The 27258-nt window shown below is 47.7% G+C and overlaps 1 protein-coding gene and 1 non-coding gene across 2 annotated transcripts in view; one reads left to right on the forward strand and one right to left on the reverse strand.

Annotated features, from left to right (window-relative positions):
* Nucleotides 1-27258, forward strand: part of CDK5RAP2 (CDK5 regulatory subunit associated protein 2) — a 189426-nt gene that overhangs the window by 21037 nt on the left and 141131 nt on the right. Inside the window, exons 3-5 of the mRNA XM_056138589.1 lie at nucleotides 679-746; nucleotides 17416-17526; nucleotides 21897-21973. Of these exons, the coding sequence (XP_055994564.1) occupies nucleotides 679-746; nucleotides 17416-17526; nucleotides 21897-21973 (256 nt within the window). The remainder of the gene's footprint in view (nucleotides 1-678; nucleotides 747-17415; nucleotides 17527-21896; nucleotides 21974-27258) is intronic.
* LOC130045872 (small nucleolar RNA SNORA51) lies at nucleotides 1550-1687 on the reverse strand. The gene has a single exon (XR_008795637.1). It is a non-coding gene; the product is annotated as a small nucleolar RNA SNORA51 (small nucleolar RNA).

Consider the following 27258-nt stretch of genomic DNA (forward strand, 5'->3'; position numbering starts at 1 on the left):
ACTTCAGGCTTTGTGGATGTGGCGGGGCTGATTGGAAAGCCCCTCAAAGCTGAAAACACTGCTTGTCTGCTGCTTTAAGATGAAGCTTGCCCACCCTTGTGGCCACGCAAGTGAGACACTCTCTCTTTTAATTGCCCAGCACACGAAGCCTGCACCCTGGGCAGCAGAGTAAGTGTTTGACAGGCAGTAAGGAGGCACATGTCTGACCAGGTCTGTTTTGCCACCTGCCATATGCATTTTTTTGGTCCATCCTTTGACATATACATTGTTATGTGGAGGCTAGTTTAAGTTGTAAAGAAAATAGGATGCCGTAGATGGCACAAGTTCCTAAACTTACTGGGCCTCCTGACTCTTTTTCAGGGGAAAAAAATAAATAAATAAAATTGCCCGGTGCTTCCCTAGAAATCTTCCTTTTCTTTTTTTTAAGTAAACAGAAATACATTTCCTCCCTACCGGACCTCCCCCCCGAATTGCACTCAAGTTGCATTCTGGATTATTCTAGCAACCCTCTCAGCCCAGAGGAGACACTAGTTAGAGTCCCCTAGATCTGACAGAGTCCCTGCAGGGAACGCTCTGGACACTGTGCATGGGGTTTCCCCCCTGGACGCTGCCCTGCTTGGGGGGTGCGGCTGCAGGCAGTGTGAGTGATGCTTCCCTTTGTCCCTTTTCTCTTCATAGTGCTCCCAGGGGCGTCAGAAGAAACGGTGTCTCCCACCAGAGCACGGAACATGAAGGACTTTGAACATGTAAGTGCAGATGCCGACTCTCATTACGAACAGACTGTTTCTGTGCCCACAGTGCAGCTGGCCTGGGGGGGGGGGCGGGTTTTCCGGAGAGGGGTCTGGGTGGTACAGGGCTGGGGCGGGCAGGTGTGCTGGGCCTGGTGCTCCTTCTCCCTCCCCATCCATGCTCCACTCCGAGCCAGCTCTGGCTTCTGACAGGAGCAGCAGTTTGGGATATTTCTTTTTTTGTTTTGTTTTGTTATGTTTTTTGGGTCACACCCGGCGATGCACAGAGGTTCCTCCTGGCTCTGCACTCAGGAATTACTCCTGGCGGTGCTCAGGGGACCATATGGGATGCTGGGAATCGAACCCGGGTCAGCTGCGTGCAAGACAAATGCCCTACCTGCTATACTATCGCTGCAACCGGTTTTGTTTCGAGGTATTAACAGCAGTTTGGGATAATTCTGGGGTCCCAGATGGGAGGTGCTCGTTACCTTAAGGATATCACCACCAGTTTAAGGTAGTATTATGACTCGTGTTCATCAGGGCTTTCTTGTGTCGTATGATACATGGTTTATAGTTCCCTCTTAGTCCTTGCTGCAATTCTTTGAGGTTATTTTGTATAGCTGCCATTTTAAGGCCCTAATAGTTTTTTTGTACGGCTCCCATTTCGGGGCTCTAACGGTTAATGGAGGGAGCTCTATCACCTGGTATCTCTTTGGCAGAGCAGGGATCAGAATCCAGGTTTTCGGTGGCTGTGAAACTGTTAGTCTCCCCACTGATGTGTGCTGTCTGCTTGCATCCCCCCGCCCCCTCTGCCCCCTGCCCCACGTCCCTCCAGTCACAATACAGACCAGTGAAAGGGCCTGGGCTGGGCTGGGGTGTATATGGGGTGAGCTTCCTGTGCCTCCTCTTTCTATAAAGTCAGTGTAAAGAACACAGCCCGTGGTAAGCACAAGGAGGGCAATTTTTTTTTTTTTGGTTTTGTTTTGGGGTCTTAACCTGCAGTGCTTAAAGGTGATCCCTGGCTCTGCACTCAGGAACCTCTCCTGGCAGGGTTTGGGGGACCATATGGAATGCTGGGGCTTGAACCCCGATCAGTTGTGTGCGAGGCAACTGCCCTCCCTGCTGTACTAGTGCTTCTGCTTGGCATTTTGCCCACTTCACCTTTGTGGCGGTCAACATGGGAATAGCCTCCGCCCAGCTCTGCCCTGTGATGCCCCGAGAATGTTTACGGGGGGGCAGAGATTTGACTTACTTGCTGATTGTCCTTCAGCCGTGTGTCTCTCATCTGTTAGCGGAGGGTGTTGGCTTGTCAGGCCATCGGAAAATAAGATTATTTTCCCAATTCCAATTCTCCTTCACAAGTTACCTGTCCCGTGCTCTCATTTATCACGGGAGGAATGAAACCCTTCTTCATTTGTAACCGAATGGAATCCAGACTCCTCGAGGTGCGGGAGATGCTTATCAGCCCGAAGACTGAGGGCGCAGCGAGGACGGCCCACACTCAGGCTTTGCTGTCCCTGTCGTCTTCCCAGAGCCGAGCGGTTCTGTCTCTGGATTTAATTTAGAATACTCATTACCGCTAATAGTCATCTGCAAACCACCAGCGACCCATTGAAGGAACGACTTGTCAGATCTCTAATGGAAACAAGTAATTTCTAAGCTTTGAGTTGTTATAATTTCAGCTGTACAACGTGATCCTTGCTGTGGGGTCTGGGGGCCTCCCCAGCGAATAGGATTTGATTATTCCACGGTGTGGGTAATTAAAATGAGCGAGACTGTTAAATAATTGTTCCTGTTTTCATCATAAGAGGAATAACAGTGTCTGTTTATTGAGCTCTTGTCCTGAGCCAGGCGTGGTGAGGGTTCTGTTCTTTTTTAACATGATGAGAGCGTTAAAATAACTCTGCAAGATACAGACCTGTTTTATTTTCAAAGAGTACAATATTGGATTTTATTTGTAGACTAAAAAAAAAGAACCTTTTAATTTTGGCTTCACTTTTTTTTTTTTTGCTTTTTGGCTCACACCTGGCAATGCACAGGGGTTACTCCTGGGTCTGCACTCAGAAATTACTCCTGGCAGTGCTCAGGGGACCATATGGAATGCTGGGACTCGAACCTGCCCTACCTGTTGTACTATCGCTTCAGCCCCTTGGCTTCACATTTTATTGTTGGCCTTTTACATAGGGGAGGAATCCTAGAATTGTCCAATTGTTTTTCATCATTAGAATGAAATCCTGCGGGACCATATGGAATGCTGGGGATCGAACCCGCGGTTCTCTAAAAATTATTGGAAAAGCTGAGGGGTGAGGGCCAGTTGAGCTAGGGGTGCCGGGAGTCTCTGCTGCCTCCCAGCTATGCCTTCTGGACTGGAACAGACTGCCTGTCCCTTCGTATCTGCAGGTGTCAGCCACAAGACTGAAGTCTGAGGAAAGTTCCCTCACTGGCCACTTCGGTCTTGTGGCCAACATGCAGGGGGCTGGCATTGGCTGGTCACTGGGCCTCTCTGTACTTGGTCTTAAAAATAGGCTGAATGAGGCTGGAGCGATAGCACAGCAGGTAGGGTGTTTCCTTGCACATGGCTGACCTGGGTTCGATTCCCAGCATCCGCCCCTTGAGCACCACCAGGAATAATTCCTGAGTGCAGAGCCAGGAGTAACCCCTGTGCATCACTGGGTGTGACCCAAAAAACAAACAAACAACAACAACAAAAAGAACCTGAAAAAAATAAAAAAGACTGTGATGGTTTCTGCGTCAATGGGGCTGTCGTGAGGATTGATGAGTCGGGCGCATGGGCACGAGCTCATTGTGGGCGCGAGCCGTCTGACCTCCTCCCTCCTGTATTTACGGCCGTTCCTTTGGCCTGTGCCCTGGGATTTTGCTGGCCCATGCTCACAGACATTCTCGGTGACCCGCCTGCCATTGTTCTCGAAGGCGAGCATGCGCCCACTCTGCGAACGCTATGTGGAATTTATGTCTTCTCCTTTACGGCTCCAGTCCTTTGGCTGCTGTTAGGTTTTTATGATATTAATATCTTTTATTGTAGCACTTCCCAGAGAAAATTCTGCAGTTGAGATGGAAGTGACCACCCAGGTCTCAGTGTCTCCCTTTCAGGTCTTTACGAGTGCTGGGGGTTTTTCCATTTAGCCAGAGCCCGGAGGCCTGGTGCCCGTGTAGGGATTGTGGAAGGGCCTCATCGGAAATGCTGTTGGTGTTTAATGTGATTGCAGCGTCGACATACATCATTGGGGGGTGGGCGGTGGAAATACATAGTTTTGAAAACTGTTGTGTGGGTCACCTTGGCAGTGCCCGGGACCACCAGAACTGCACTGGTGGTGTTCAGGGGTCTTGTGCAACTGGGGGTCAGGCCCACAGCCGTGCTTGTGCTCCGTGTGCAGTCACTTGAACCACCCCTCCCAACTGCATCTTCCACTTTCTTTTTGAAAAATGTGGTGCGAAGGGGAACCGGAGCGATTGTCCAGAAGGGAGGGCGCTTGCCTTGCAGGTGGCCAACCTGGGTTTGATCCCTGGCGTCCCATGTGGTCTCCCCCGAGCCTGCCAGAAGTGGTCCCTGAGTGTAGGGCCAGGGATGAGCCCTGAACACCACTGGGTGGGCCCCCAAACAAACAAACAAAATAATAAAAAAAACTGTGGTGCCTGGAACCCAACACGCATGTGAGGCTTGGACTCTGCCACCGAGCCGTGAGCCTGGCCTGGCTCTGTGCGCTCTTGATGTCAAGAGGAAGCTCTTGATTGCCCTGATGTCGGCCTCTGAGGATGGATTTGTGAATGAGCACCAAGACCCGTCAGTTAGGGTCCTGTGAGTTGGTAAACGACAGACCTCCCTCTGGTGTTCTCAGATGTCCCGTACATTCATCTGCAGCGATTTTCAAATGCATGCTTTGTGCCAGGCTTTGGTTCTCGGGACAGAGATTCTGCAGTAGATTCAGAAGGTGAGTCTCTCTGCCTAGTGGGAAGAAGGAGAGGAAGTAGGTTAGCTGTAGGGGGAAGGACAGGGTGTCTGTCTGGCACACAGAGGAAGAGCTCTGAACTGGCGGGGGCGGGGGGTATCTGGGACTCCTTCCTGGATGAGGTGAGTTGGGGCCTTGGGGAACGAGGGCTGATGGATGGGGAGCACTGTGGGTGCCAGGACCCACCGCGCTGGTACAGAGAGGCACTTCAGTGGGTAGAAACTGCGAAGGGCGGGGCTCCTGTGTTTCAATGGTGTGTGCAAAGGGCCCCTCTGGCCGATGTCTGCCAGGTGGACTCAGGCGCCTGGCAGTGTCCCGGGAGGGAAGCGGGGAGGAGAGAGGGCCTGGGTGTCGCTATGTTCCAAGGAGGGTCAGGAATTTAGGACTGGAGGACTCGGAATGTCCTCTCCTCCCGCCCTTTCACTGGGCACACATGGAGGGAGAGGGAGGCACGTCCCCGGCTTTGACCCCAGGCCTCGGTGCCACTCTGCAGCTCCGCACGTGCCTCTCTGACGGAGAGAAACCCGTGGCTGCTTTTGGGTTGGGACATGGTGGCCTGTCATCTCGTACCCTCCGAGCTGAGGAACTCCTCCCGTGCGGCAGGGCGTTTGGAAGGAAGGAAGACGGCGTGTCCAGTTAGTCTTAGAGGGAGCCTGATCTGTCCACTGTAATTGTTTGTGCCCCGAAGTGCTCCTGGTGGATGTGGCCTGACCAGGGCAGTGCTTTGGAAGGACGGTGTGTGTCTGGTGTGACCTTTTCTGGGGAGATCAGTCTCTCTCTCTCTCTCTCTTTCTCTATCTTTTATTCTGTCTTTCTCTCTCATTCTCTCTTTCTTCTCTTCCCCTGATGGAAAACATTCTTTGACTAGGAATAGTTTGTAAAGACTCTGTTCAAAGGGGCGGGCTGAACCGTGGCTGACATAATCTCTCAATATGGACATTCTGAGATCCCTTCTCATTTTTCACTTCCGAAACTCTCCCAGTGTGTAAGTCTTCTCACATTTACAAGATTGTTTCCTTAGGGCATGTTCCTAAAAAATGTAATTTCTGGATGTCAGAGGTATCAAGTCAAGCACATGCAGCAAATAGCAGATATTGCGGGTAGGATTTCTGATGTTTGTGCTTTTTATTTTTGTTTTCAGGCCATTGCAGGGAGTGCTCTGAGGGCCTTGCTGGGTCAGAGAGCAAACCTGGGGGTCCGTCTGCCAGGCACATTCTCCAGCTCTCTGAGCCCCCTCCCTGCCCCACCCCGCTACAGCTTGGAGCAGGATTTCTTATTTCTGGTGGTTTCCTTTCTGAGGAATCTGGGAAACTTTCTGAGGAATCTGGGAAACTGACCTGGGTTCAATCCTCAGCATCCCATACGGCCCACCGAGCACCACCAGGAGAAGTTCCTGAGCACAGAGCCAGGAGGAACCCCTGAGCATCACTGGGTGTGACCCAAAAAGCAAAGAAAAAAAATTGTTAGGAGGGTGATGTGAATCACGACATGAGAAGCCCCTAGCCTCTTCCAGGCACACAGTGGTCACTCTTGGTGCTGGTGCCCAACTCAGATAGTACTTTCATTTCAGCCAACTCCCTGCGTCCTAACCCCATGCTTTTTTGTTGCCGTGGTGCTTGTTTCTTCGACGTGGAAGGACATCGCTAACTTCTCTGCCAAGTCCTCAAGCCCTGCCCCGCATGATGCTGTTTTTGCCTTTCTGAGCTCAGCAGGTGTTGTGGAGGGCTCTTCCCTCTGGCACCCTCTTGGAAGGCGGGCCCCTGCCCTTCCCATGCCAGTGTGGTTGGTCACAGAGGCTTCCTAGCTCCCTTCCCTGGCTCTCCCAGAATCCCTGTTTCCTCTCAAAGCAAGCAGGCAGCACTCTGTTATTTTTCTGTTACTGCTTGGAATTTCATGTTTATGTATGTACTTGTATAACACAGGCCTCTGCTTGCTTCCTACCCAGAACTACCCAGAGGAGATGGTGTTGCAGGTAATACATTTTGGTGTTGAACACAAGTGTGGCCTTGTATACAGTTTTCTAAGCCTATACATTTTGGTTGCATAAGGTTTTCTAAACCTATAAATGTGAAAAGTGGGAAAAAGAATTTCTGTCTTCCAGAGTCTCAGTGAGACCTGGAGGGCTGGAGCGATAGCCCATCGGGTAGGGCGTTTGCCTTGCACGCGGCCAACCTGGGTTTCATTCCTCTGCCCCTCTCGGAGAGCCCGGCAAGCTACCGAGAGGGGTAGCTTGGTATACCAAGATACCAAGCTATCTCGCCTGCACGGCAAAGCCTTGCAAGCTACCCGTGACGTATTCGATTTGCCAAACACAGTAACAGCAAGTCTCACAATGGAGACGTTACTGGGCCCGTTTGAGCAAATCGATGAACAAAGGGAGGACAGTGACAGTGACAGGGTCCCGGTGAAGATTGAACGGCACATGCCAGGCGTACCAGTGTACCAGATCTTCAGGCAAAGTGAGGCGCTCTCGTCACTGTTAACACAATAGATGAGGACAGCATCGCTGGGCATCAGGGAACGTGTCAGGAGCCTCAGCAGTTGTGAGGTCCAGGTGAAGCCAGGTGTGAACAGTCAGGAGTGCAAGAACTGTGGAGGCAAGTCGGTAGAAGTAGTTGGGAACAGAGCCCAATGTGTCAGAGAGTAGTGCTGCCAATCTTGGGGTGCTGGTGCTGTACCGGGGGGCCCATAGCACCCAGGACCTTAGGAATCACGTTGACTATTTAATGACCTGGGAAGGTCCCAGGAAGCGTGAGGACAGGGACACACGGTATAGCAGGAGGGTTTCCTGCTGCCACTGTAGATGCTCAGGGATGCCCAGGGTTTCTCAGACCGCGTGCTCTGGGTGGCCCAGTGGGCAATTCACACCTGCATAGTTTTTCTGAAGGTGATTGGAAAGAGGCTTGGATGCTTCTCAAAGTTCTGTCGCTCAGAAAAGCATTTCGGGGGAAAAGTTATTCTCAGCAAACAACCTAGTGAGCGAAAAAGCTCAGCCTAATTGTGTTTATTGCTGTGGTGGGTCTGACTGGGAAAACTTGGGAACAAGAAAATTATGTTTCATCCCTTTGACTTCTTCCAACATTCCTGTGAGGAAGATGAGGTTGGAGAGTATTAAATTGTGACGAGGCCTTTTCCCCCAGCATTTGAGATCGGCTTCCAAGCCATGGAGTGATCCTCTCGGCCCTTATTTCTACTATCCTTAGGTGTTAGTCTCCCATTCTGTTACTTTATATTCCATAAATGAGTGCAGTCATTCTTTGTCTGTCTTTCTCTTTCTGACTCACTTCACTTAGCATGAGACTCTCCATGTCTATCCAACTGGCATGCAAATTTCATGATCTCATCTTTCCTAACAGCTGCATAGTGTTCCATTGTGTAGATGTACCAAAGTTTCTTTAACCAGTTATGCAAGTTTATGTCTGTAACGGTGATTCATTAAAATAAAAAAAAATTAAAAAAATTGTGACCAGGCGAACTTGGTCCTCTACCTAGTTCTTCCCCACATGGAGAATTACCTTTCCTCTCCCACTTTCCAATAAGCTTTTCTGCCTTCTAAAATAGATGCATAAATGAATGAATTATGACCTACCTGTGAACTAGGTACGACTGAGGAACTAAAAGGAGGCTCAGCTCAAAGCTTAGCGCACAGAATCTGCCAGTGATCAGCAGGGAGAGGGTTAATATTTGGCGGGGAATCAAGTCAGTGAGGTTTGGTGCAGTCATTTTAGCTAGTCGCGGTGCGTGATCCTGCAACAATGAGAAGAATACTTGAGCTGTGGTATCGGGGAAAGCACTGGAATAACAAACTTGCCTCTGTTTTAATTTTACATCAAATGTATATTCATGAGCAAAAGCTGAAGAGAGTATAAAAAAGAGTTGATTTCATAAAGCCGTTAAATTCCAAGTGTTGTTTGGGGTTCAGCTTTAGCATTCTGTTATTGCTACAGAATCGTTTGTTGATAAATAGCCGTTTGCCTGGTAATGGTTTTCCTGACGGTTCGAGGACCCCGGGGAGCGGAGGGGAATCAGAAACTGCACACTGTCCTCGATTCGCCGCCGCGCTCGGCTGCAGCTGGCACGCTGACTTCCAGGCCGCCTTGTTCTCCAGGGATGAGCCTCAGGCAGCAAGTGTGTGTGGTTTCTATCCCGTCAGGGCGATGGGTCTAACGGGGTTTTGAATATTTGGATACCGGCTGCTATACCCAGTGATGCTCAGGGCTTATTCTTGGGTCTGTGCTCAGGGGTGGGTCCTGGGGCCGCTGGGCGGGGGGTGGGTGGGGGGTGGGGATAATGAATTGAATTAAATTCAATTGAATCAGGGTTTATTCCGTGTAAGGTGAGTGCCTTAACCCCTGGACTACATCTCCAGCCCCAGTGCTCAGACTCTTTCTGAGGATAAGACATTGCCGATGGCCCCAAGACATGAATTCCTTCCAAGGGTTCTCCTGCCTGCTCTTCTTGCTGGTCACAGGACTCCTGTGAAGTGTTGGACTTTTTTGTTTGTTTGCTTTTAAACCCTCCCTTGAGAGAAAAGTAAACAGTGTTCCAGAGACTTCAGTCATTTCTCCCGTCATACCCTTGGAGTCCAGCCCTGTGGCCTCCTGGACAGAGGGGAGCTGGCCCTGGGGCGCTGGTTTGGGCTCTTGCTGCGGGGGACTGGTGGCCAGAATTAGATGCCTCGCTGGGGTTCCATGACCAGCATGCCTGGCTGTAAGTTGTCCCGATTCTCTTTGATGTTCTTGGTCTTTGCTTCTCTTTCCTAGTCGGTTGGGTGGAGCGCTAGGCTGGAGAAGGACTGGGTAGGGCGAAAGTGGGAGGAAGCCAGTGTGATGGACAAACGGCCGCTCAGAATCCCACCCACAGCTGAGCCGGGCCCTTTCCATATTCTCAGAATTACCACCCCATCATCCTGTGGAGTCCTGTGGCGTGTTACTCGCTACAAATGGCTGCTGTTCCCAGTAACACTTAGTATCCAGAGACTGGAGTATGTCAGGAAGGCTCATGTTAGCTTACTTTTGAGCAGGAAGTTTCTACGTTGTATTTTGGTGTGTTTATTCCTATTGTATGGTAAGCTGAGTTCAGTTTTTCCAACTCAGATTAAATGTTTTTTTGTTTGTTTTCCCACTTTTCATCGAAAAGCTTCCTTCCTTCCTTCCTTCCTTCCTTCCTTCCTTCCTTCCTTCCTTCCTTCCTTTCTTCCTTCCTTCCTTCTTTCCTTCCCTCCCTCCCTCCCTCCCTCACTCCCTCCCTCCCTCCCTCCCCTCTCTCCCTCGCTCCCTCCATCCCTTCCTCCCTTCCTCCCTTCCTTCATACTTTACTTGGCAGTGCTCAGAGCTTCTTCCTGCCTCTGCACGCAGGGAGCACTCTGCTCCCTGGCATGGCTCTGGGGGCCAAATGGGGTGCTGGAGAATTCAACTCCCGAGGGCTGCATGTCAAGCAAATGCCTTGCCTGCTGTGCTGTATCCCTCTGGCCCCAGAACTTGTGTTTCTTAAAGGAAAAGTACAAATGAGAAGAATGTTGAAGTGTTTCAGGTTTTTATATTGTTGCCAGGCACAAATGCTGAACATTCTAATTATTTTCCTTTACTTTTTATAATAGATCTATGAGATAGGCATTGTCCTAATGCCAGTTTCATACATAAAGGAAGTGAGGCCCACAAAAATGAACTTGACCAGGTCCCGCAGCTAGTCATGTGTCAAGACTGTATTTCATTCATTCAGCGTCTCATCCATTCATTCAGCGTCTGCACTGTTCCAGATATGGTGCAGGTAGAGCTGAGCAGATAAACAGTGGCCGGGCTGTTGAGGGCCAGGGAGGACAGTAGTTAGGTAGTACATTGTGAACAGAGCAGGGGAAAGGAAGGCACGGCAGGGTGGAAGAGGCAGAGGATTTTATTCTAGGAGTGGTGGGAAGAAGCAGTGCAGGGGGCTGGGTGGCTGGCCCAGAGGGCTTGGAGTCTGTGCTTCGCATGTGGGAACCCCAGGTTCCATTCCCAGCACTGTATGATCTCCTGAGCACCACCTGGCCAACACACAGGGGGGGAAAAAAAACCCAGAAAAGCAACACCCTGCTCCCTACCAGTTCCAAAACCCTGAAATCACCAGGCACACACAAACCTAGTGAGGTGACGTCTGCTGCGTGTGTCCGAGTGTGAAGCCCGAGGAGACCCCCTTCTGTCACGCTGCCATCTCATCTCATATGTCCCTTCGTGTGTTTAGTGACTTGTTTTTTCCCCTCTGTGACCAGGAAGTGCAGGGTTGATGGGGTTTCTCTTCTCTGAGGGATGAGTTGTCCGAAAATGCCCGTACCCTGCTGGTCCAGTGGTGGGAAATGCACTGTGATGAGAGTTGAGGGGATGGGATCATTGGGCAGAATCCCTCATTCACCCGGATGGGGATGATCAGAGAAAACTTGACTCGAGAGGAGCTCATTAGCAGGGCCAGCAGGCATTGTTGTGGGCAGATGCGTTTGTGTTCCCTACAATTTATTTGGGCCTGTCGGGTGTTGGTGGTGCCCTGCTGAAGGCTATTAGCCTTTCTCGTATTTTCCTTAAAAACATCGTGGCCTATAAATAGGACAAATATTCTTTCAAGGGTTGCTAAGGATTTTAGCCATGTGTACAATGTGGGCTTTTTCAGCAACCTCCATAAATATTTTATTGGGAGTTGAGTAATAGAATAAGGTTTTTCTTTATAGGCGGCAGCTGGCAGCATTGACTTTTTTGTTTGAATGAATGTTTTATGTGCTCTTTCCTTAAAACATTTAAAAGGAGACTTTAATGAACCTTCCAGTTGTTTTTTTGTGCTGTTATTGTTAGCCACAAAAATTGAATCCCTAAGTGTTAACAAGAAGGCGAAGAGCAGGCAGTTTGAAATATAGGGTGTGCTTTATACAGAGTGTGCTTACCATCTCCATTTATCCTGGCACCCAGGAGTGTTTTAATATTAAAGATTGTGTTATATATTATTACTAAGCATTTTTGAAAACTTTGGAAAAAAACAGTGAGTATATATTTTTGGAGAATGTATTAATATTTAAGTATAGTTATTAATATTTTGCTAGATTTATTTTCATTATCTTACATAAAAGATACCAATTTAAGGTATTGGCTTAAATTCGAGGAATTACCTGTTTAAGGAATTTTGACACATGAATGCTGTCTTACAACTTCTGTTTGATGTTTTACATGTGTGTATACAGTTCTAGGTTCAAGTAACCTTCACTGTAGTTTGAGCAGAGAACAACCCAAAATGAAAGTTCTCCTGTGTTGTGTCATTGTGGTCAGCCCTTTCATTACTCTAAATCTCTCGCAGCTAATGCCACAGTAAACCAAAACTAATGTTTTCTGTCCCTATAATTTTGCTTTTTCCAGCTGTCATCTAAGTGGAATCATACACTATGTAATCTTTGGAGGCTGGCTTCTTGCCCTCAGTGTAATGCCTTTGAAATACATGTTGTGCTTATTAGTGACCAAGTATTACTCAGTCTTATAGATGAGTCTGTTGATTTGTCCACCCTCTGAAAGGCAGTTTTTCGTGATTAGTCATTAAACTGTGGTGAACGTTCATGTATAGGTTTTTGTGTGAACATAGGTTTTCATTTTTCTATGGTAACTGCAAAGGAGTGAAATTGCAGAGTTATTTGGTAAATGTAGCTTTTATTTTTTTTTTGAAAGAAACTGCCAAGCAGTTATCCAGAGTGGTTGTGTCATTTTGAATTCCTGTCAGCAGACTGGACCATTTGCCTCATAGCCTCATGAGCTCTTGGCAGTATCAATACATTTGACAAAATCCTTTTTAATAGGTGTGGAGGTTATCTTATTTATATTTTTAATTTATGTTTATATATAATTTTATTTACAAAATTTATAATTTATATTTCCTTAGTGACTAAAGTTGTTAAAATCTATTTTCAAAATTTACTGTCATCTTTATATCTTTTCTTTTCAAATGTTTTATATATATCTATGTGTATATATATGTATATATATATATAGGATAGTGGTGGTTTTCTTACATTTATATTTTGAGGATTATTTATATGTTCTAGAGGACAATTCTCATGTTGGACGTACAGTAGGGAAATATTTTCTCCAGTGTGTAGCTGGTCTTTAGAGACTGTGCTTTAAAAGCAAACTTTTGTGTTTGGTTTTGGATCACACCTGGTGGCGCTTGGAAATCATTCTGTATTGGCAATCAAACCTGGGACTTACGCATGCAAAGCATACCTCCAACCCCTGGGTCCAACTTCCTGTCCCTCAAAGCAAACATTTTAAATTGTGATGAAGCTTGATTTATTTAAAAAGGGCTATTTTTTATGGACCATGCCTTTGGTGTGTACATCTAAGATACTCTTTGCTTGCCTCAGGATCTCAAGGATGTGTTTTTCTAAAAGTTAATGATTTTATGCTTTATATATACTGTGAGCTAATTTTGGTTAGCTCTTGTTTAAATTATGAGGATTATTTTTATTATGAAGATAAGTATGTTTTTCTAGTGCAGTGATATTGGTTTATAATATTGTATATATTTTTAGAATTTAGTTTTCTTTTTTTTTCAAGTGAATCACAGGGTTGGAGCAGGTAGGGAGTTTGTCTCACATGCTGCTGACCTGCGTTCAATCCCTGGCCTCCCGTATGGTCCCTCAAGCACCACCAGGAGTAATTCCTGAGTGCAGAGCCAGGGGTAACCCCTGAGCATCGATGGGTGTGACCCCCACCCCAAAAAATAAAATGAATTTTCTGCCACATTTTAGTGGCAGAAAAAGGTGTATTAGCTAGCTTATGTCTAGCTGAAAAATTCCAGTGGGGATAGTTTGATTCTGATTGTGTTGATAGAATAAATATTGATAGTTAAATTGGTCATTCTCTTCTTTATGTCTTCTTGATTTCAGGAGCTTTTTGTGGCTTTACACGTACATTTTAAGCATATAGTTACAAAGTTTTTCATGATTGGGCTTCAGTCATATGATGCTCCAACACCCGTCTCTTCACCAGTGTACATTTTCCAACACCAGTATATATATATTCTGCTTATGTTTTAGGAGTACAGGTTCACCTCTTAAGTATGTTACCATACCACACCCAGCACCAAGCTACCAATATTCCTCTACTATAGGCCACAGGATTTTGTGGTTGTCGTTGTTTTGTTCCTTTTTCCCCGCTTCTGGTAACCCCACTTCTTGTGGTTTGACTCCACGGATTTTGGTTTGGCTTTGTCCGGTCCCATGCGTTGAGTCTTTATATGCCCCACCTGAGTGAAATCATCCAGGATTACCTTCCTCATCTGGCTTATTATTCACAGAACGATTGATTCCCTCCAGTGCCCCCCAGGCTGTTGTAGATGCTGTGTCTCTAGACCACATCTCTGTACCCACTCAGCTGTCATCGGGCACTTGGTGTTGTTGCTCTATCTTGACTGTTGTAAGTAGAGCTCAGGGAGCATAGGTGGACTTGTATCTTCCTGAATGGGTGTTTTGTGTGCTTCAAACAGATACCTATGAGTGGGGTTGAAGGATCATTTGGGGGGGATGGACATGGTTGTGCTCAGGGCTTGGTGCTCAGGAATCACTCCTGATGGGGCTTGGGTTCCACATACAGTGTCAGGGATTGAACCCAGATCAGCTGCATCCAAGGACTGTACTATCTTTCCAGTCCCTGGAATTGCTGGGTCTTATGGTAGATATGTTTTCCTTTTGGTGGCAATTATTATATAGCTATTTCCTGCATGCGAAGTTCATGTTCTACATGAAGTTCATCTATTTTTAACATTTGGGAATCCTCCATACTGCTTCTACAGAGGCTGACCCTTTATGCATTCTACCCAACAGATTAACAAGGGCTTAAGATAGGAGTTTCAGGTTGAGGTTCATTTTTTTTTCTGGAAATAGAGGTCTGATTGTTCCAGCTCCATTAATTGAAAGTGAAGACTAGCCTTTCTCTCCTTCCTTCCTTCCTTCCTTCCTTCCTTCCTTCCTTCCTTCCTCCCTCCCTCCCTCTCTCCCTCCCTCCCTCCCTCCTTGGGCCACACCTGGCGTGCAAGGCAAGTACCCTCCCTGCTATATTATTTCTCTGGCCCAGGGTTACCTTTCTTTTATCTTGGTGAATTGTCTTCAAAAAATAGTGTTGAATAGAAATTGTGGGAATAATTATCTTTTTATTTTTCCTGATATTGCTATTATGATATTGCACTCAGTTTTCATTTCTGATTAAATGCTTTATGTCAGTGTGTGTGTGTCTTTTTGTTTTGTTTTGCTTTAACAGTTTTTCTTTAACAGATTAAAAAAGCTTTTAATTTCTAGTTTGCTGAGTTTTTATTTTGATTGACTGTTGTTTTTTTTTTTTCAGGTTATTGTTGGGCTTTTGTTGGTGTAATTTTTTTCTTTAGTCTTCTAGCCTGGTGTACTGTATGGATTTGTTGTTATTGTTGGTTTCATTAATTACAGTCCTCTCCTCACCTTACCTTTTTGTTGTTGTGATGACCAGAGAGCTTCATTGCCATATTTCCTTGCTTGTTTGTGGTGCTCACCAGGCTTTCACGCTGGTTCCAGTGAATTGAGTCTTGAATATTAAGGTGACTGGTCTAGTCTAGGATAACTAGACTAATACTTCTTCTTGTATTTGTTCTTTGTTCCCCAGATTTGCTAAAGTTTAGTTGAGGATTTCTGTATCTGTTCGTGAAGGATTTTATGTGTAGCTTTCTTGAAATGCTTTTGTCTGGTTTTAGCATCAGAGTAAATGCTACCCTTATAAAATGAAGTGGGAACATTATTTCATCTTAGGTTTTTTGGAAAAAATTGTGTAGAATTTGTTATTTCTCCTTTAAGCCTTGGCAGAAATTGCTTTTGAAGTCAACTGGATTTGAATTTACAATATTCTCTTCTAATGATTTTTAGCTGCAGATTTAGTCTTTTAAAGAGATATAAGTGGGGGGGGGCAGGAGTGGTGTGTGGTGCTATCAGCAGGTCAACCTGTATTTGTGGGTTGAGTGCACTTGCAGCTGATGGTGGCTTCATGCTTCCTGATACCCCCAAATTGCTGCTGTGCCTCTGGCTGTATGGGTCCTGGGGTCCAACAACTCGGGACCAAGTTTCCTGAGAAAATTAAATGGCCAAAAGTTAAGTATGTGGGAGCCGTGTCCACAAACCACTTTTGCCTTAGCTATACAAGCTCATTTATTGGCCTTGCTTCAGAGACCCATAAATAAATCTTGAAAAAGATCAAAAGCCATGGTTAATCTTGGACCTGTGCAAGACTGAACAGACTGAGGTAAATCGGAGAGGGGTAGGTCAGCCTCATGCCCACCCAAGCAGAACCCCCAGCAGCCACTTGCACCACAATCCAGAATTGCCACCATGCCTCTGGCTGGACTCTGTTGTCTGAGGACAGACCTCACCAAGAGATTAACCAGTTGAAAATTTGGATATTTGGGTTTGCGACTGAAATCTTCAGTCTTCCTCGAAGTTGGGATGGGCTGCCTCCCTCCGCACTTCCCTATACTCCTTGAGACACTGGCGGTCACCACCACAAACCAACTCCATTGCCACCATGTAAGCTCTTCTACTGGCCTTGCGTCACAGACCATTAATCTCAAAAGAGATCAAAAGCTGCAGTTAATCTCAGACCTGTGCAAGGGCTGAACAGACCCGGGTAAATCATAGGGGGTGGATCAGCCTGGCCGCCTCCCAAGCAGAATCCCAGGCAGCCACTTGCTTCCACAATTCAAAATCGCTGTGCCCCTGGCGTACTCCACCTTCTCAGAGACCTCACCAAGACATAATCTGCTGAAAATTTGGCTGTGTGGGATATGTGATTGAAATCTATAGGCTTTCTCGGGGTTGGGATGGGCTGCCTCCCCCGACCAACCTGTACTTCTGGAAGCCTTGGCAGTCCCATTCATACCCCAAAGCTGTCACCCAATTAAAAAAATCTACTCTAGCCTTACCTTCCTGATAAAAATTCTGAATGCCCTGAACAAACACCATGACTCTTAGTACCTGTATTGCAAACTGTAATGCACAAAAGGAGAGAGAAAGAAGAAAAGTGCCTGCCATAGAGGCTGTTGGGGGGAGGGGCTGTTGGGAGATGGTGGGAGGAAAACGAGGCACATTGGTGCTGGGAAATGCACACTAGTGGATGGATGGGTGTTGGATCATTGTATGACTGAAACCCAGTCATGAATAGTTTGTAATGGTCTGTCTCACCTATACTTAATAATAATAAAAAAGTAGATGTAAGACTATACAAGCTATTCATTGTTGATGAATCTTGATGATTTGTGCATTTTAAGGGAATGTGTTATTTTATCTGTTGTCGTCCCGTTTACAGATGTATGCTGTATTCTTTATTATTAGTTTAATTGCTGTGGGATCTGGGTTGATACCAATGTAGCAAACGCGATTTTTTTTTTTCCTATAGCTTTTGATCGGTTTATGGAAACCTTGAGATTAGTTCAGTATCATCCTTAGACCCTCTTTTTGGGTTTGTGTTTCTTTTTTTTTGGCGGGGGGCACCCCTGGTGGTGCTCAGGGAGGGGCTAGTTGAATCTCAGTGCTTGAAGGTGCCCACGAGCCATGGACCAGGCAGTGCTCAGGGTACCGTGCAGTGCAAGGGACCGAACGCGGGCCTCCTGCTTGCCAAGCCTTGCACTCAGCCCTTTGAGCTAATATTGCTCCAGCCCCTGACCTTACTTTTGATGGCCTTTCTGTGCTTATTTTCCAGCAAATCACTGAATTGAAGAAGGAAAATTTTAACCTAAAGCTTCGCATCTATTTCCTGGAGGAAAGAATGCAGCAGGAGTTTGATGGCCCCACTGAGCACATCTGTAAAACCGTGAGTGCCCCACTCCTTTGCTCATACCCATTCGAGGTAGAAATGTGATTAGTATTTGTTCTCAGTGTTCGCACGAAGAGATAGAGCTGCTTTCATTTAATTTTAATTGATTACAGGGAGCGGATAGATAATCGGATGGCCTTCCCATTAAGCAGAGAGATAGGAAATTAATTTTGCAGGATGTCTTTGAAATCAGAATTCTGACTTGGTGTCTTTATCTCAATTGCCTTCCAAAATGTATTTTTGATCGAGACAAAGAGGGTGAAAGAGAGGGTGGTCTTACGACTCGAATCCCCCCAACCTTGCCACCTCACTTGTGTGACTAGAGGCAAGTCACTTCAGGTCTCTGGGCTTGGGCTCATCACTGTGATGATCCCTCGTCACAGACTTACATGTGTGGATTACAATGAGATGACAGATGAAAAGCCCCGGCACACAGTCTCTGCATGACGATTCTCGTCATTGTCTTCCCGAAGCTTCCGCTGGTAGCACAGAATTCAGATTGTCAGTTTCCCTGCGATACTGCTCCTCTGTCTTCCTCATGTGTTTGCATGTAACCATTGGAGAACAACCGCCTCCCACCGGTGTCCCGACCTGGAGGTCTCTGCTGGGAAAGAGACCTTGCTTCTGAAAGTTGGAAAGAAGAACTTGGTGTTCTCGAAGAGAAGCCAGACACAAACAAAATTTTAGTGCCCATCTCTTGACTTTCTTCAAGAGGTTAGCCCTTGGCCTAGGAATTATTCTATCCTTTCTCTTCTCAAGTGTGTGCCAGTGGAATCTTTTGAAGGGGCAAAAAAGAACAAAAAGAGTTTCAGTGGGTGGACCTAGATTGGGCCTGTCTTTTTTTTTGGGGGGGGGGGGGTCATACCTGGCGATGCACAGGGAGTTACTCCTGGCTTTGCACTCAGAAATTAGCCCTGGTGGTGCTCAGGAAACCATATGGGATGCTGAGAATCGAACCCTGGGTTGGTCATGTACAAGCAAATGCCTTACCTGCTGTGCTGTTGCCCCAGCTCCAAATGGGCCTGTCTTGAGGAGGGCGTGTACTGTACTTCATGCCTTTCCAGAAATTGAAAAGTGCTTTTGTCCCTAAAGACGCATATATTTTTCTTGGGAGTGGAGGGCAGGGATGATGTTCCCTTTTTCTGAAGTGTGTGGTGATGCATTCAGTATTTTGTAGAAAAAAACGAGAGCAGAGAACAGAGCATGTGAAAGGATAGTCAGCAGGTGTCTCGGCTTTGAGGGTGATGGGGAGCTGGAAGTGCCAAAGTGTTTGCTCTGTATAAGGTCCTGAGCTGGGACGATACAATCACCACCTTATTTTAATTCTCAAACTGCCCTTTGTGGTGGGCTTAGCCTCACCTTAGGCAAGAGGAAGTAAAGCTCTGTGAGGATCAGCAATTTGCTTGATGTCCTATGCCTGCTCTGTGAGGTGGCTTTATTTTGTTATTATTATTATCTGTATTTTTGCAGGGGTGGGGTGGGGGTGGAGGTGAGGCTTGGGTTACACCTGTTTTTACTCAGGCAATTCCTGACTCTGCCAGTATAGAACTATATGCAGTGCCAGTAATTCAAACTGGGATCAGCTGTATTCAGTCAAACACTGTCTGGCCCATACGTAGTTTGTAGTTTGTGTGTGTGTGTGTGTGCGTGTTTTGGTAGGAGGGTGGGCCACACCCAGCAGTGTTCAGGACTTTCCCCTTGCTCTGAACTCTGGGCTCGGGGGACCATATCAGGTGCTAGGGATCGAACCCAGGTCAGCTGCATGTCAGGCAAATGCCCTGTCTGCTGTGCTGTTTTTCCTGCCGTCCACGAGGTAGCTTTTGATCCCAGACATGCCTCTCACATGTGTCACACTGTTTCAGCTATTCCTGTCCATTGCACGATGAGGTGACTTGACTGAATTGCTTTCTTACTTCACTGTAAGTTTATGGAGAGATGTATGTGCTTTGGAATTCAAAAGCATAAAAGCATGCATTAAAAAGACCTGTCTCCTGCTGTCCTAGGTCTAACTATGGTTATTAATTCCCTTGTGCAGAGAAGTTTTAATGTATAACAAGTGTGTGTATGTGTGTACATATGTATTTATGTACGTGTCCCCCTTTTACATAAATGCAAGAGTGTTCAGGCTTGCACCTTGCATTTCTCCAAAATAACATTTTGGGTACCTTTCCTTCATCGTGATTTAAGGTGACATTCTACTTTATGCTTAAAAGTTATGTTGGTGTTTGGTTTGGAAATGACGATGTCCGTGTACATTGCTTGAAAACCAAGTAGTGGGCTAGAGGATAAAGACATCCCGGTGGGCACATTAGCTGCCATCCTTTTAAACTTACTAGGATGGGACTTTTGGGGTTTTCACTGGAAAGCATGTAGAAGTGTCATCTCTCCTGGAGAAGCTCTTGGCCTCCCAAGAGTTGGGGAAGGAATGCAGTCTCTGGAGGCCGTCTCTGCAGGCCTTGGCACTGCGTCCTCCACGCCGCCCCCCGCCCCCCCCCCGCCTTTTTTGGGCTATGCTCAGGGGTTACTGCTGGCTCTGCACTCAGGAATTGCTCCTGGCGGTGCTGCGGGACCATATGAGATGCTGGGAATTGAACCCAGGTGAGTCCCGTGCAAGGCAAATGCCCTACCCGCTATGCTATCGTTCCAGTCCCTTGCTGTGTCCTTTTGGCGAGATCATTTCCCCGCTTTTGGCTGTTGGTGCAGCCCCTCACCCCCATGGGTCCTGATGGCGGCTCTTCTTGTGTGCTGGTTCCTTCTGTCCTCAGACCCCAGGTCATTGGGCTTGTTTCTCATCTGACGCTAGAAGTAGAAGGGAGAACCCAGTTTTCTTGCCCCCAGACTGGCGCTAACTGTGGACAGTCGCCAGTGTGTATGTTCCCATTGATGAGGTGTAAAGATGGGCCTGTGAGTGCTGTGTCTGCCTCCGTGCCCAGGGCTGGCTGGTTGGGTTCAGGGGAGTTAGCCGGTGGCCATCCTCTCGAGAGTGACGGTTTTGTGTAGTCAAGTAGAGGCAGAATTTGAACCCAGGGCTTTCTGTTCCCGACCTTTGCGTTCTGGCCGACTTTTCAATTCCAGGAACTTGTTTTCCCACACCTGCTTGGCAGAGAGAGGGAGACATATCCGCTGAAGAGACAAGTTTTACAGGAAATTACACACACACACACACACATTTGTTTTGTTTTGGGGTTTCACCCAGCGATGCTCATGGGTTACTCCTGGTTCTGCACTCAGAAATCACTTCTGTTGTCCTGTTGGGCTCAGGGGACCATATGGGATGCCGGGGATGGAACCCGGATCAGCCACGAGCAAAGCAAAGCACCCTTCTATGGTGCTTTCTCTCCAGCTCCAGGAGATGTCATTTTTGTTTAAAATACTTTGCGTGTATTAGAATGTAAAATTGGCATGAGTTTTTTCCTTTTTTTTTCTTTTTGCTTTTTGGGTCACACTCAGCGATGCACAGGGGTTACTCTTGGCTCATGCACTCAGGAATTACTCCTGGCGGTGCTCAGAGGACCATAGGGGATGTTGGGAATTGAACCCGGGTCGTTTGCAATGCAAACACCCTACCCACTGTGCTGTCGCTCCAGCGCCTGGCATGAGTTTTTAAATGCAAAGCAGGAGAGAGATGTCAGAGAAACCAGGCCTAGAAGCTGTCCTCTGTGTACTGCCCAGGACCCTGCCTGGCCTCCCTGAGCTCCTCGAAGGTTCCACCTGGGGTACCTTGATGGCCTGGCCGAGTGCTCAACCCTGGGCTCACAGTCTCTTGTGCGTTAGAAGGCCAGGCCTTGCGGGACCTGCTTTATTGCCATCAGCTGGGAGCAGCCAGTGCCCCTGGTAGCGACAGCTGGCTGCTCGTGGGGTGGCTCCTGGAAGTGGGTGCTCCGAAACTCTCCAGGGGGACGAGAGCACTGATGACACGGCCTCCTGCTCCCCCAGTGACGCGTTTCATGTCTTTGAAGCTGTACCACGTCCCCATTGCTACAGCCGCCACATGCATGATTGTAAACAACCAGAAGTAATTGCCTGCGAATGGCAAAAGCAAACTGCAGAATTGCTTGTAAATTTGCTTGGCGGAGGGCAAACAATTTTTAAATCAGCCTCCCTTGTCTGACATTTATGCCTGGATGTTTGAATGCTCTGGCTGTTAGAAGCTTAGAAAATTTGCATAATTGTTCTGAGGCTCCAAGAGCCCCGGGCTTGAGACCACCGGTGCTGTGAATCTGAGACCACCGGTGCCTGCTAATCCCCTTTCTCCTCCGCCCCGAGGCGGACGAGCCTTTGGATCTAACGTCCCGTCTCCCCACTGTCCACGCGCCTGTGTGCCGGGTCTCATGCCTTTTCTCCTCTTTTCTCGTCGCGTCCCGAAGAACATCGAGCTCAAGGTGGAAGTGGAGAGTCTGAAGCGGGAGCTCCAGGAGAGAGACCAGCTGCTCCGGAAAGCCTCGTGAGTATCTGCCGGCCCCTGTCCTGTCCTGTCTGAAGCCCTGGACCTGGGGGGTGACTCAGAACCTTTCGCTCTCAGAGCCACTCTGTTTCCCTGCTGTGCTCCAAGGACCCCCAAGGAGGGTTGAAAACATAAAACAAAATGATTTTTCAGTAAACTGAACAAAATGTAACCCACTCTGAGATCTTAAGTTGTCACTGAATGAACACCCCCATGGGTCCTAGCTTCAGATTGGAAACCAGAATATCACCAGCCCCCCGGACCCTGCTCCTCTTCCATGGAGAAGCCACGTTTCCACCCTGGCCAAGTTGAGGCCTGACTTGGCCAGCTCTTGCTTCCTTTCCGTCCCTCCACCCCACCCCCTGTCCCCCAGCCTCCTCTCTCAGCACCGGGTCTGGATCCATCCATGTTGCTAGTTCCGTCAGTGGTTCATTCCCTGTCCCGGCTAAAAGAGCCATGGGGCCTTGAGGAGGTCCCGAGGGGGGTCTTCAAGGACTCTGTGTGGAGGAGGCAGCGCAGAGGGAGGCCTTCCCCTGGACTGAGCCTCTTGTACCTGCTTGACGTACGCACGGCAAGGAGCCCCGTGAGCAGTGTTGCGTTCAAGGGAGGCGTTCTAGTGGGACAGCTGTTATTGAGTTTGTGAGTGAATTAATTCAGCCCTTTATTGATCAGCTCGCATGCAAGCATAGTACAGAGAGTACCTACCTTCCACCTCTGATTCAATGAGCTTTTTATACATTTAGAAATATTTTTTGTTTGTTTGGGCCATACCCGGTGATGCTCAGGGGTTACTCCTGGCTCTGCACTCAGGAATCACTCCTGGCGGTGCTCAGGGGACCCTATGGAATACCAGGGGTCAAACCAGGTTGGCCATATGTGAAGCAAATGCCCTCCCCGTTCTTCTTTCACCTCAGTCCCATTATTATTATTATTATTACTATTATCATCATCATCATCATCATTATGTTGTTAATGAGCATGTTTATTTAGAAACATGCTTCTGTTGCACAGTCAGGATACACACTGCAAATAGACACTTCCCTTCCCTGCAGTGTTCATCTGAGTTGGGGAGTCATGTCAGGGAGGGCGCTGATGGAGGTGACGAAGGTGCCAGTTCAGCATGGCCAGTGGGCGGGGCTGGGCTATGATGGAGAGAGACTCATCCCTCCAAGGACTGCCCACCCCATTCTGTCTGCCACTCCCGGGAAGACCCGTCCTTTGTCCTGGCAGCAGAGCTCCTGTTGCGTGTGGCTGGCAGAGGCGGGAGTGCCCAGGCTGGCCCAGCTGCTCCGCCTGAGCCTGGTCATTCCTCTCTCTGCGGCCGGGCCCAGCAGGCAGTCGTGCTGTGTGCTGGCCTCAAGTAGATGAGAGGCTCGCCAGCCCTGCCCATTCTTCTGAGTTACGCTGAGTTTATACAGTGAAGGAATGAGTGAACGAGTTAACTCGATGTGCATGGTACGTGTGTGTGTGTATGTCTGTGTGTCTGCAGTTAGGTGTGCACCTTGGTGTGTGTTTCCTGTTTAGTCCTGTGCTGGCTGTAGAGCATGACGAGGACTTGTTTCACCCACATTTCTCGTGCATGTAAAAACCCAGACTCCTCACCTCCACCCCAACACACACACACACAACGGTTTCTCATAAGAACAGCACATGCACCTGGTGGCTGTGGATGCTTGGCGTCCGTGCTCACGGGCGGCTCCATCCATTACCCAGAAAGTATGGTCTTGGGCTAGGTTTTCAGGGATGGATGCTGATCCGGATGGGCTCAGGGGCCTTTGCTTTCTAGATGTAGTGACCGGTGATAAACTATGTGCAGTAATAAATGTATGAATAAAAATTGGGACGAGAGTTAGGGGAACAATAAAGGGGACTATGAGAGTTTATAGAGAGAGTGGTCAGAGGCAGATAAATACAGTTATGATAAACTGGTGAGGTGAGGGGCTCAGTGGTAGAGCACATGTTTTTGCATATAAGAGGCTTGAGTTTGATCTCTGTACCGAACACACACAAAACTCATCTCAGATGTTTTCTATAACAAAACAAAATACTCACAGGAAAGTGGCCCCAAGGAGGCAGCATTTTGGGGGGGGGAATAACCTGGGAGCCAAGTAGGAATCGGGGAGGTGCAGGGTAGAGCAAAGGTGTCAAAGAAGGGGATGTGCAGATGTGGGATGTAGGATAACATTGGTTTGTCCTTTCTTCCTTGCCATAGGGAGCTTAGATTTATCGGGTTACATCCATCACAGTGCCCCCAAGTCACTCCTATTCCTTTGTTTATCTGTAAACTCTTCTCAGTGCTCTCCTCCCCAACCAGTTAATCACCTTTTTCCCTAATTAGGTTCTGTTAGCTCTAAGATCAGATCCTTCTAAGGACACTGAACTTGTAAGTTATGTCTTTTACGTAGTATACCTTAAAGCGATGTCCTTTCTGTATAGACACAGGAAGACAGTTAATATTAGCTTTTGTAACTTGGGAGTTGATTGGTTTCGAGTAATATTTATTCCTGGGCATCTGCTTTCTCGACTCAGTTGCCCGTAGTTCCTAGCATCCCAAAATCAGGGTCCCGACGAGGAACTGAATGGACTCAGGGCAAGCTGTGATCTACTTTGGCATTGAAATGGGCCAGGCCAAAGTACCACAATACTCAACTACAGGTTGAGAGCATGGTCATGGACAAATGCTGTCATGATCCAGAAGTAATGAGGAGATTAGGAGCCTGCTGGGATTAGGAAGACTAACCTGGCCTGAGGACTGTGGTCTGGAATATCTAGTGAGATGTCCTCAGGAAGAACCAAACTTTAAGTTCATATACCTCTTACTGTGCTCATACAGAATGACATTGCTGGAAATATTAGAAGTAGATTTACTACAACTATTTAAGTAGATTGGGCTGGAGCCATCTCACAATGGGTAGGGCGCCTTGCATGCGGCTGACCCTCCGACCTGAGTTCGACTCCTCCACCTTTGATTCTTCTGCCCCTCTCGGAGAGCCCGGCAAGCTACAAGCCTGGCAAGCTACCTGTGACGTATTCAGTATGCCAAACACAGTAACAACAAGTCTCACAATGTTACTGGGCCCGCTCTAGCAAATCGATGAACAATGGGAGGACCGTGACCGTGACTAGATGAGGAAAAAAGAAAGCAAGACATCCTGGATGGGATCCCGCCCTTAAGTGGATCTCCTAGTAATCCGGAGTAATCTCTTCAGATGAGATTTTATCCTTGAGTTAATCCCCTGGAGGAGTGGTCTTACCCCTCTTAGTTGATTTGTTAATGTTTAGCCCACCTTTGTGTCACCACCCTATGTGATTGCTATATAAACTAAGACTGTAAGAACGGTGGGGGGCAGAGTCAGATCTAGAGGCTGGAAGGAGAATGAAGGGGACTCCGGCTGGAGATAGAGAAGCAGAAGGGGAGTGGAGCTTGGAATAAACTGCGGTTGATACTGACCAACCTGGCCTTCGTTCCTTCCTTCTCCTGCCTGTTGCCATAGGCCTCCCTGGGGCGGGGGAAGCGGCCCGAAAGCACCAAATGCAGGCAGCAAGGGAGATAGAGGGCTGCTGCCCTTTGAAAACATACATCGGGGGAAAGTGGGGAGACTGGGGGCGGGGGGCTCCATCTTTTCTTGCAGGATCCTGAGGCTGACTGGAACATTTGACCCTTTTCCTAAGGTCAGATGGGAAGCTGGGCTTTCAGCTTAGACACAATCAGAGGTTTGTTTTATAAAAGGTCGCCAGGCTGGGCTGTGCAGCAGGAAATGCTTTGTAGAAGGAGCAGAAGGCGTGGGGAGACTAGTGGGGAGTTGAAGTGAGAGGTTGGTGGTGGGGATGGATGGGGAGGGCAGGGCACTCAGACCAGGAACTTTATTCAGGACTGTCACGACTGTCACAGTGGGTTACTCAGCTTCACCCCCAAATAGCTTCCCCCTTAACACCCTCACCCCCCTCGCTCCCCCCCCACCGCAGGAGGGTTCACCTTGGAGCTCCTGTGGTTTTGTTTTCACACCATCACAGTAAAGCAAATTGCAGTAGTATTGTGAGATGATGCCCCCCCCCACCCAAGGTTTTGGTTTCCAGGTACGTGCCTGAAAGTCACCGTATTGGAGTCTGTCAAGTGCTGTCAAGTGTGCAGTGCAGCACTGTCTCTAAAAAAATCAAAACGACAAAAGTACGTACCTTAGTTAAAAATGCCCTGTTGCACCCAAAAGGAGAGAGAGAACACAGGGGATTGCCCTGCCACAGAGACAGGGGGGATGGGGGGATGGGGGTGGGAGGGATATTATCCATGGTGGTGGAAAATGGGCACTGGTGGAGGGATGGGTATCTGATCATTGTATAATTGAAACCAAAGCACAAAAAATTGTAAATCTACAACTTTAAAAAAAAAATAAAATAAAGGGAAAAAAAAATGCCCTGTTGCTGAAAACGCTAGCTGTCATCTGAGCCCTCATGTTCTTTTCTTGCTGGTGGCGGATTGTGATTTTCAACAGAAAAAGTGTGGGCACACGCGACACGAGCTGCCTCCCCAGGCTGTCCCATGGGAAACCAGGGGAACAGAGAAGCAGGGCCTGGGTTTCCGGCTGGTTGATACTCAGTTTATTTCTCTCTCCTCCCCAGTGTAGTCCGATCAGCTCCCTTACAGCCCGGTTGTACTTGTAGTTGTGGCTGTAGTCCCAGTCATCATAGTGTCATCATCCTGATCTCCTCGTGGACCTCAAAGTCCCTCTCCCTCATCTCATCCTTGTCATAGTCTCAGTCCACTACTTCTGTCAATGTTGCCATCTAATCCTCCTCCTAGTCCCCACAGACCCTCTAGTCCTCAAAGTCCCAAAGTCTGAAAGTCCTCTTCTTTCTCCCTCTCTTCCCTACAGCATACTTATGTAGGAATCATCAAAGGTGGGGAACACATAGGTGGGATTACACATTGTCATAACAACAAACAGAGGTAAAGCCACTCCTTTAGGAGATTAACTCAAGGATCTCATCTCCGGTTCAAGACTCCAGATTACTAGGAGATCTGCTCAAGGGCAGGATTCTATCCAGGGTGTATTGCTTTATCCTTTCCTCAGCTAGTAATTAAACAGTCACAGTAAACGTACTTCTTACAATATTTCTAGTCTCACAATTTGTTGTGAGACGTTACTGGTGCTCGCTCGAGCAAATCGATTAACAATGGGAGGACAGTGCTACAATGCTAATATTTCTAGTCATTTTGTTTCAACACAGTAAGTCATATTAAGCTTAAAGTTTGGCTCTTCCTGGGAACATCTCGCCATATATTCCAG

Source organism: Sorex fumeus, unplaced genomic scaffold (assembly GCF_029834395.1).
Source record: "Sorex fumeus unplaced genomic scaffold, SorFum_2.1 ptg000129l, whole genome shotgun sequence".
NCBI classification, from domain to species: domain Eukaryota; kingdom Metazoa; phylum Chordata; class Mammalia; order Eulipotyphla; family Soricidae; genus Sorex; species Sorex fumeus.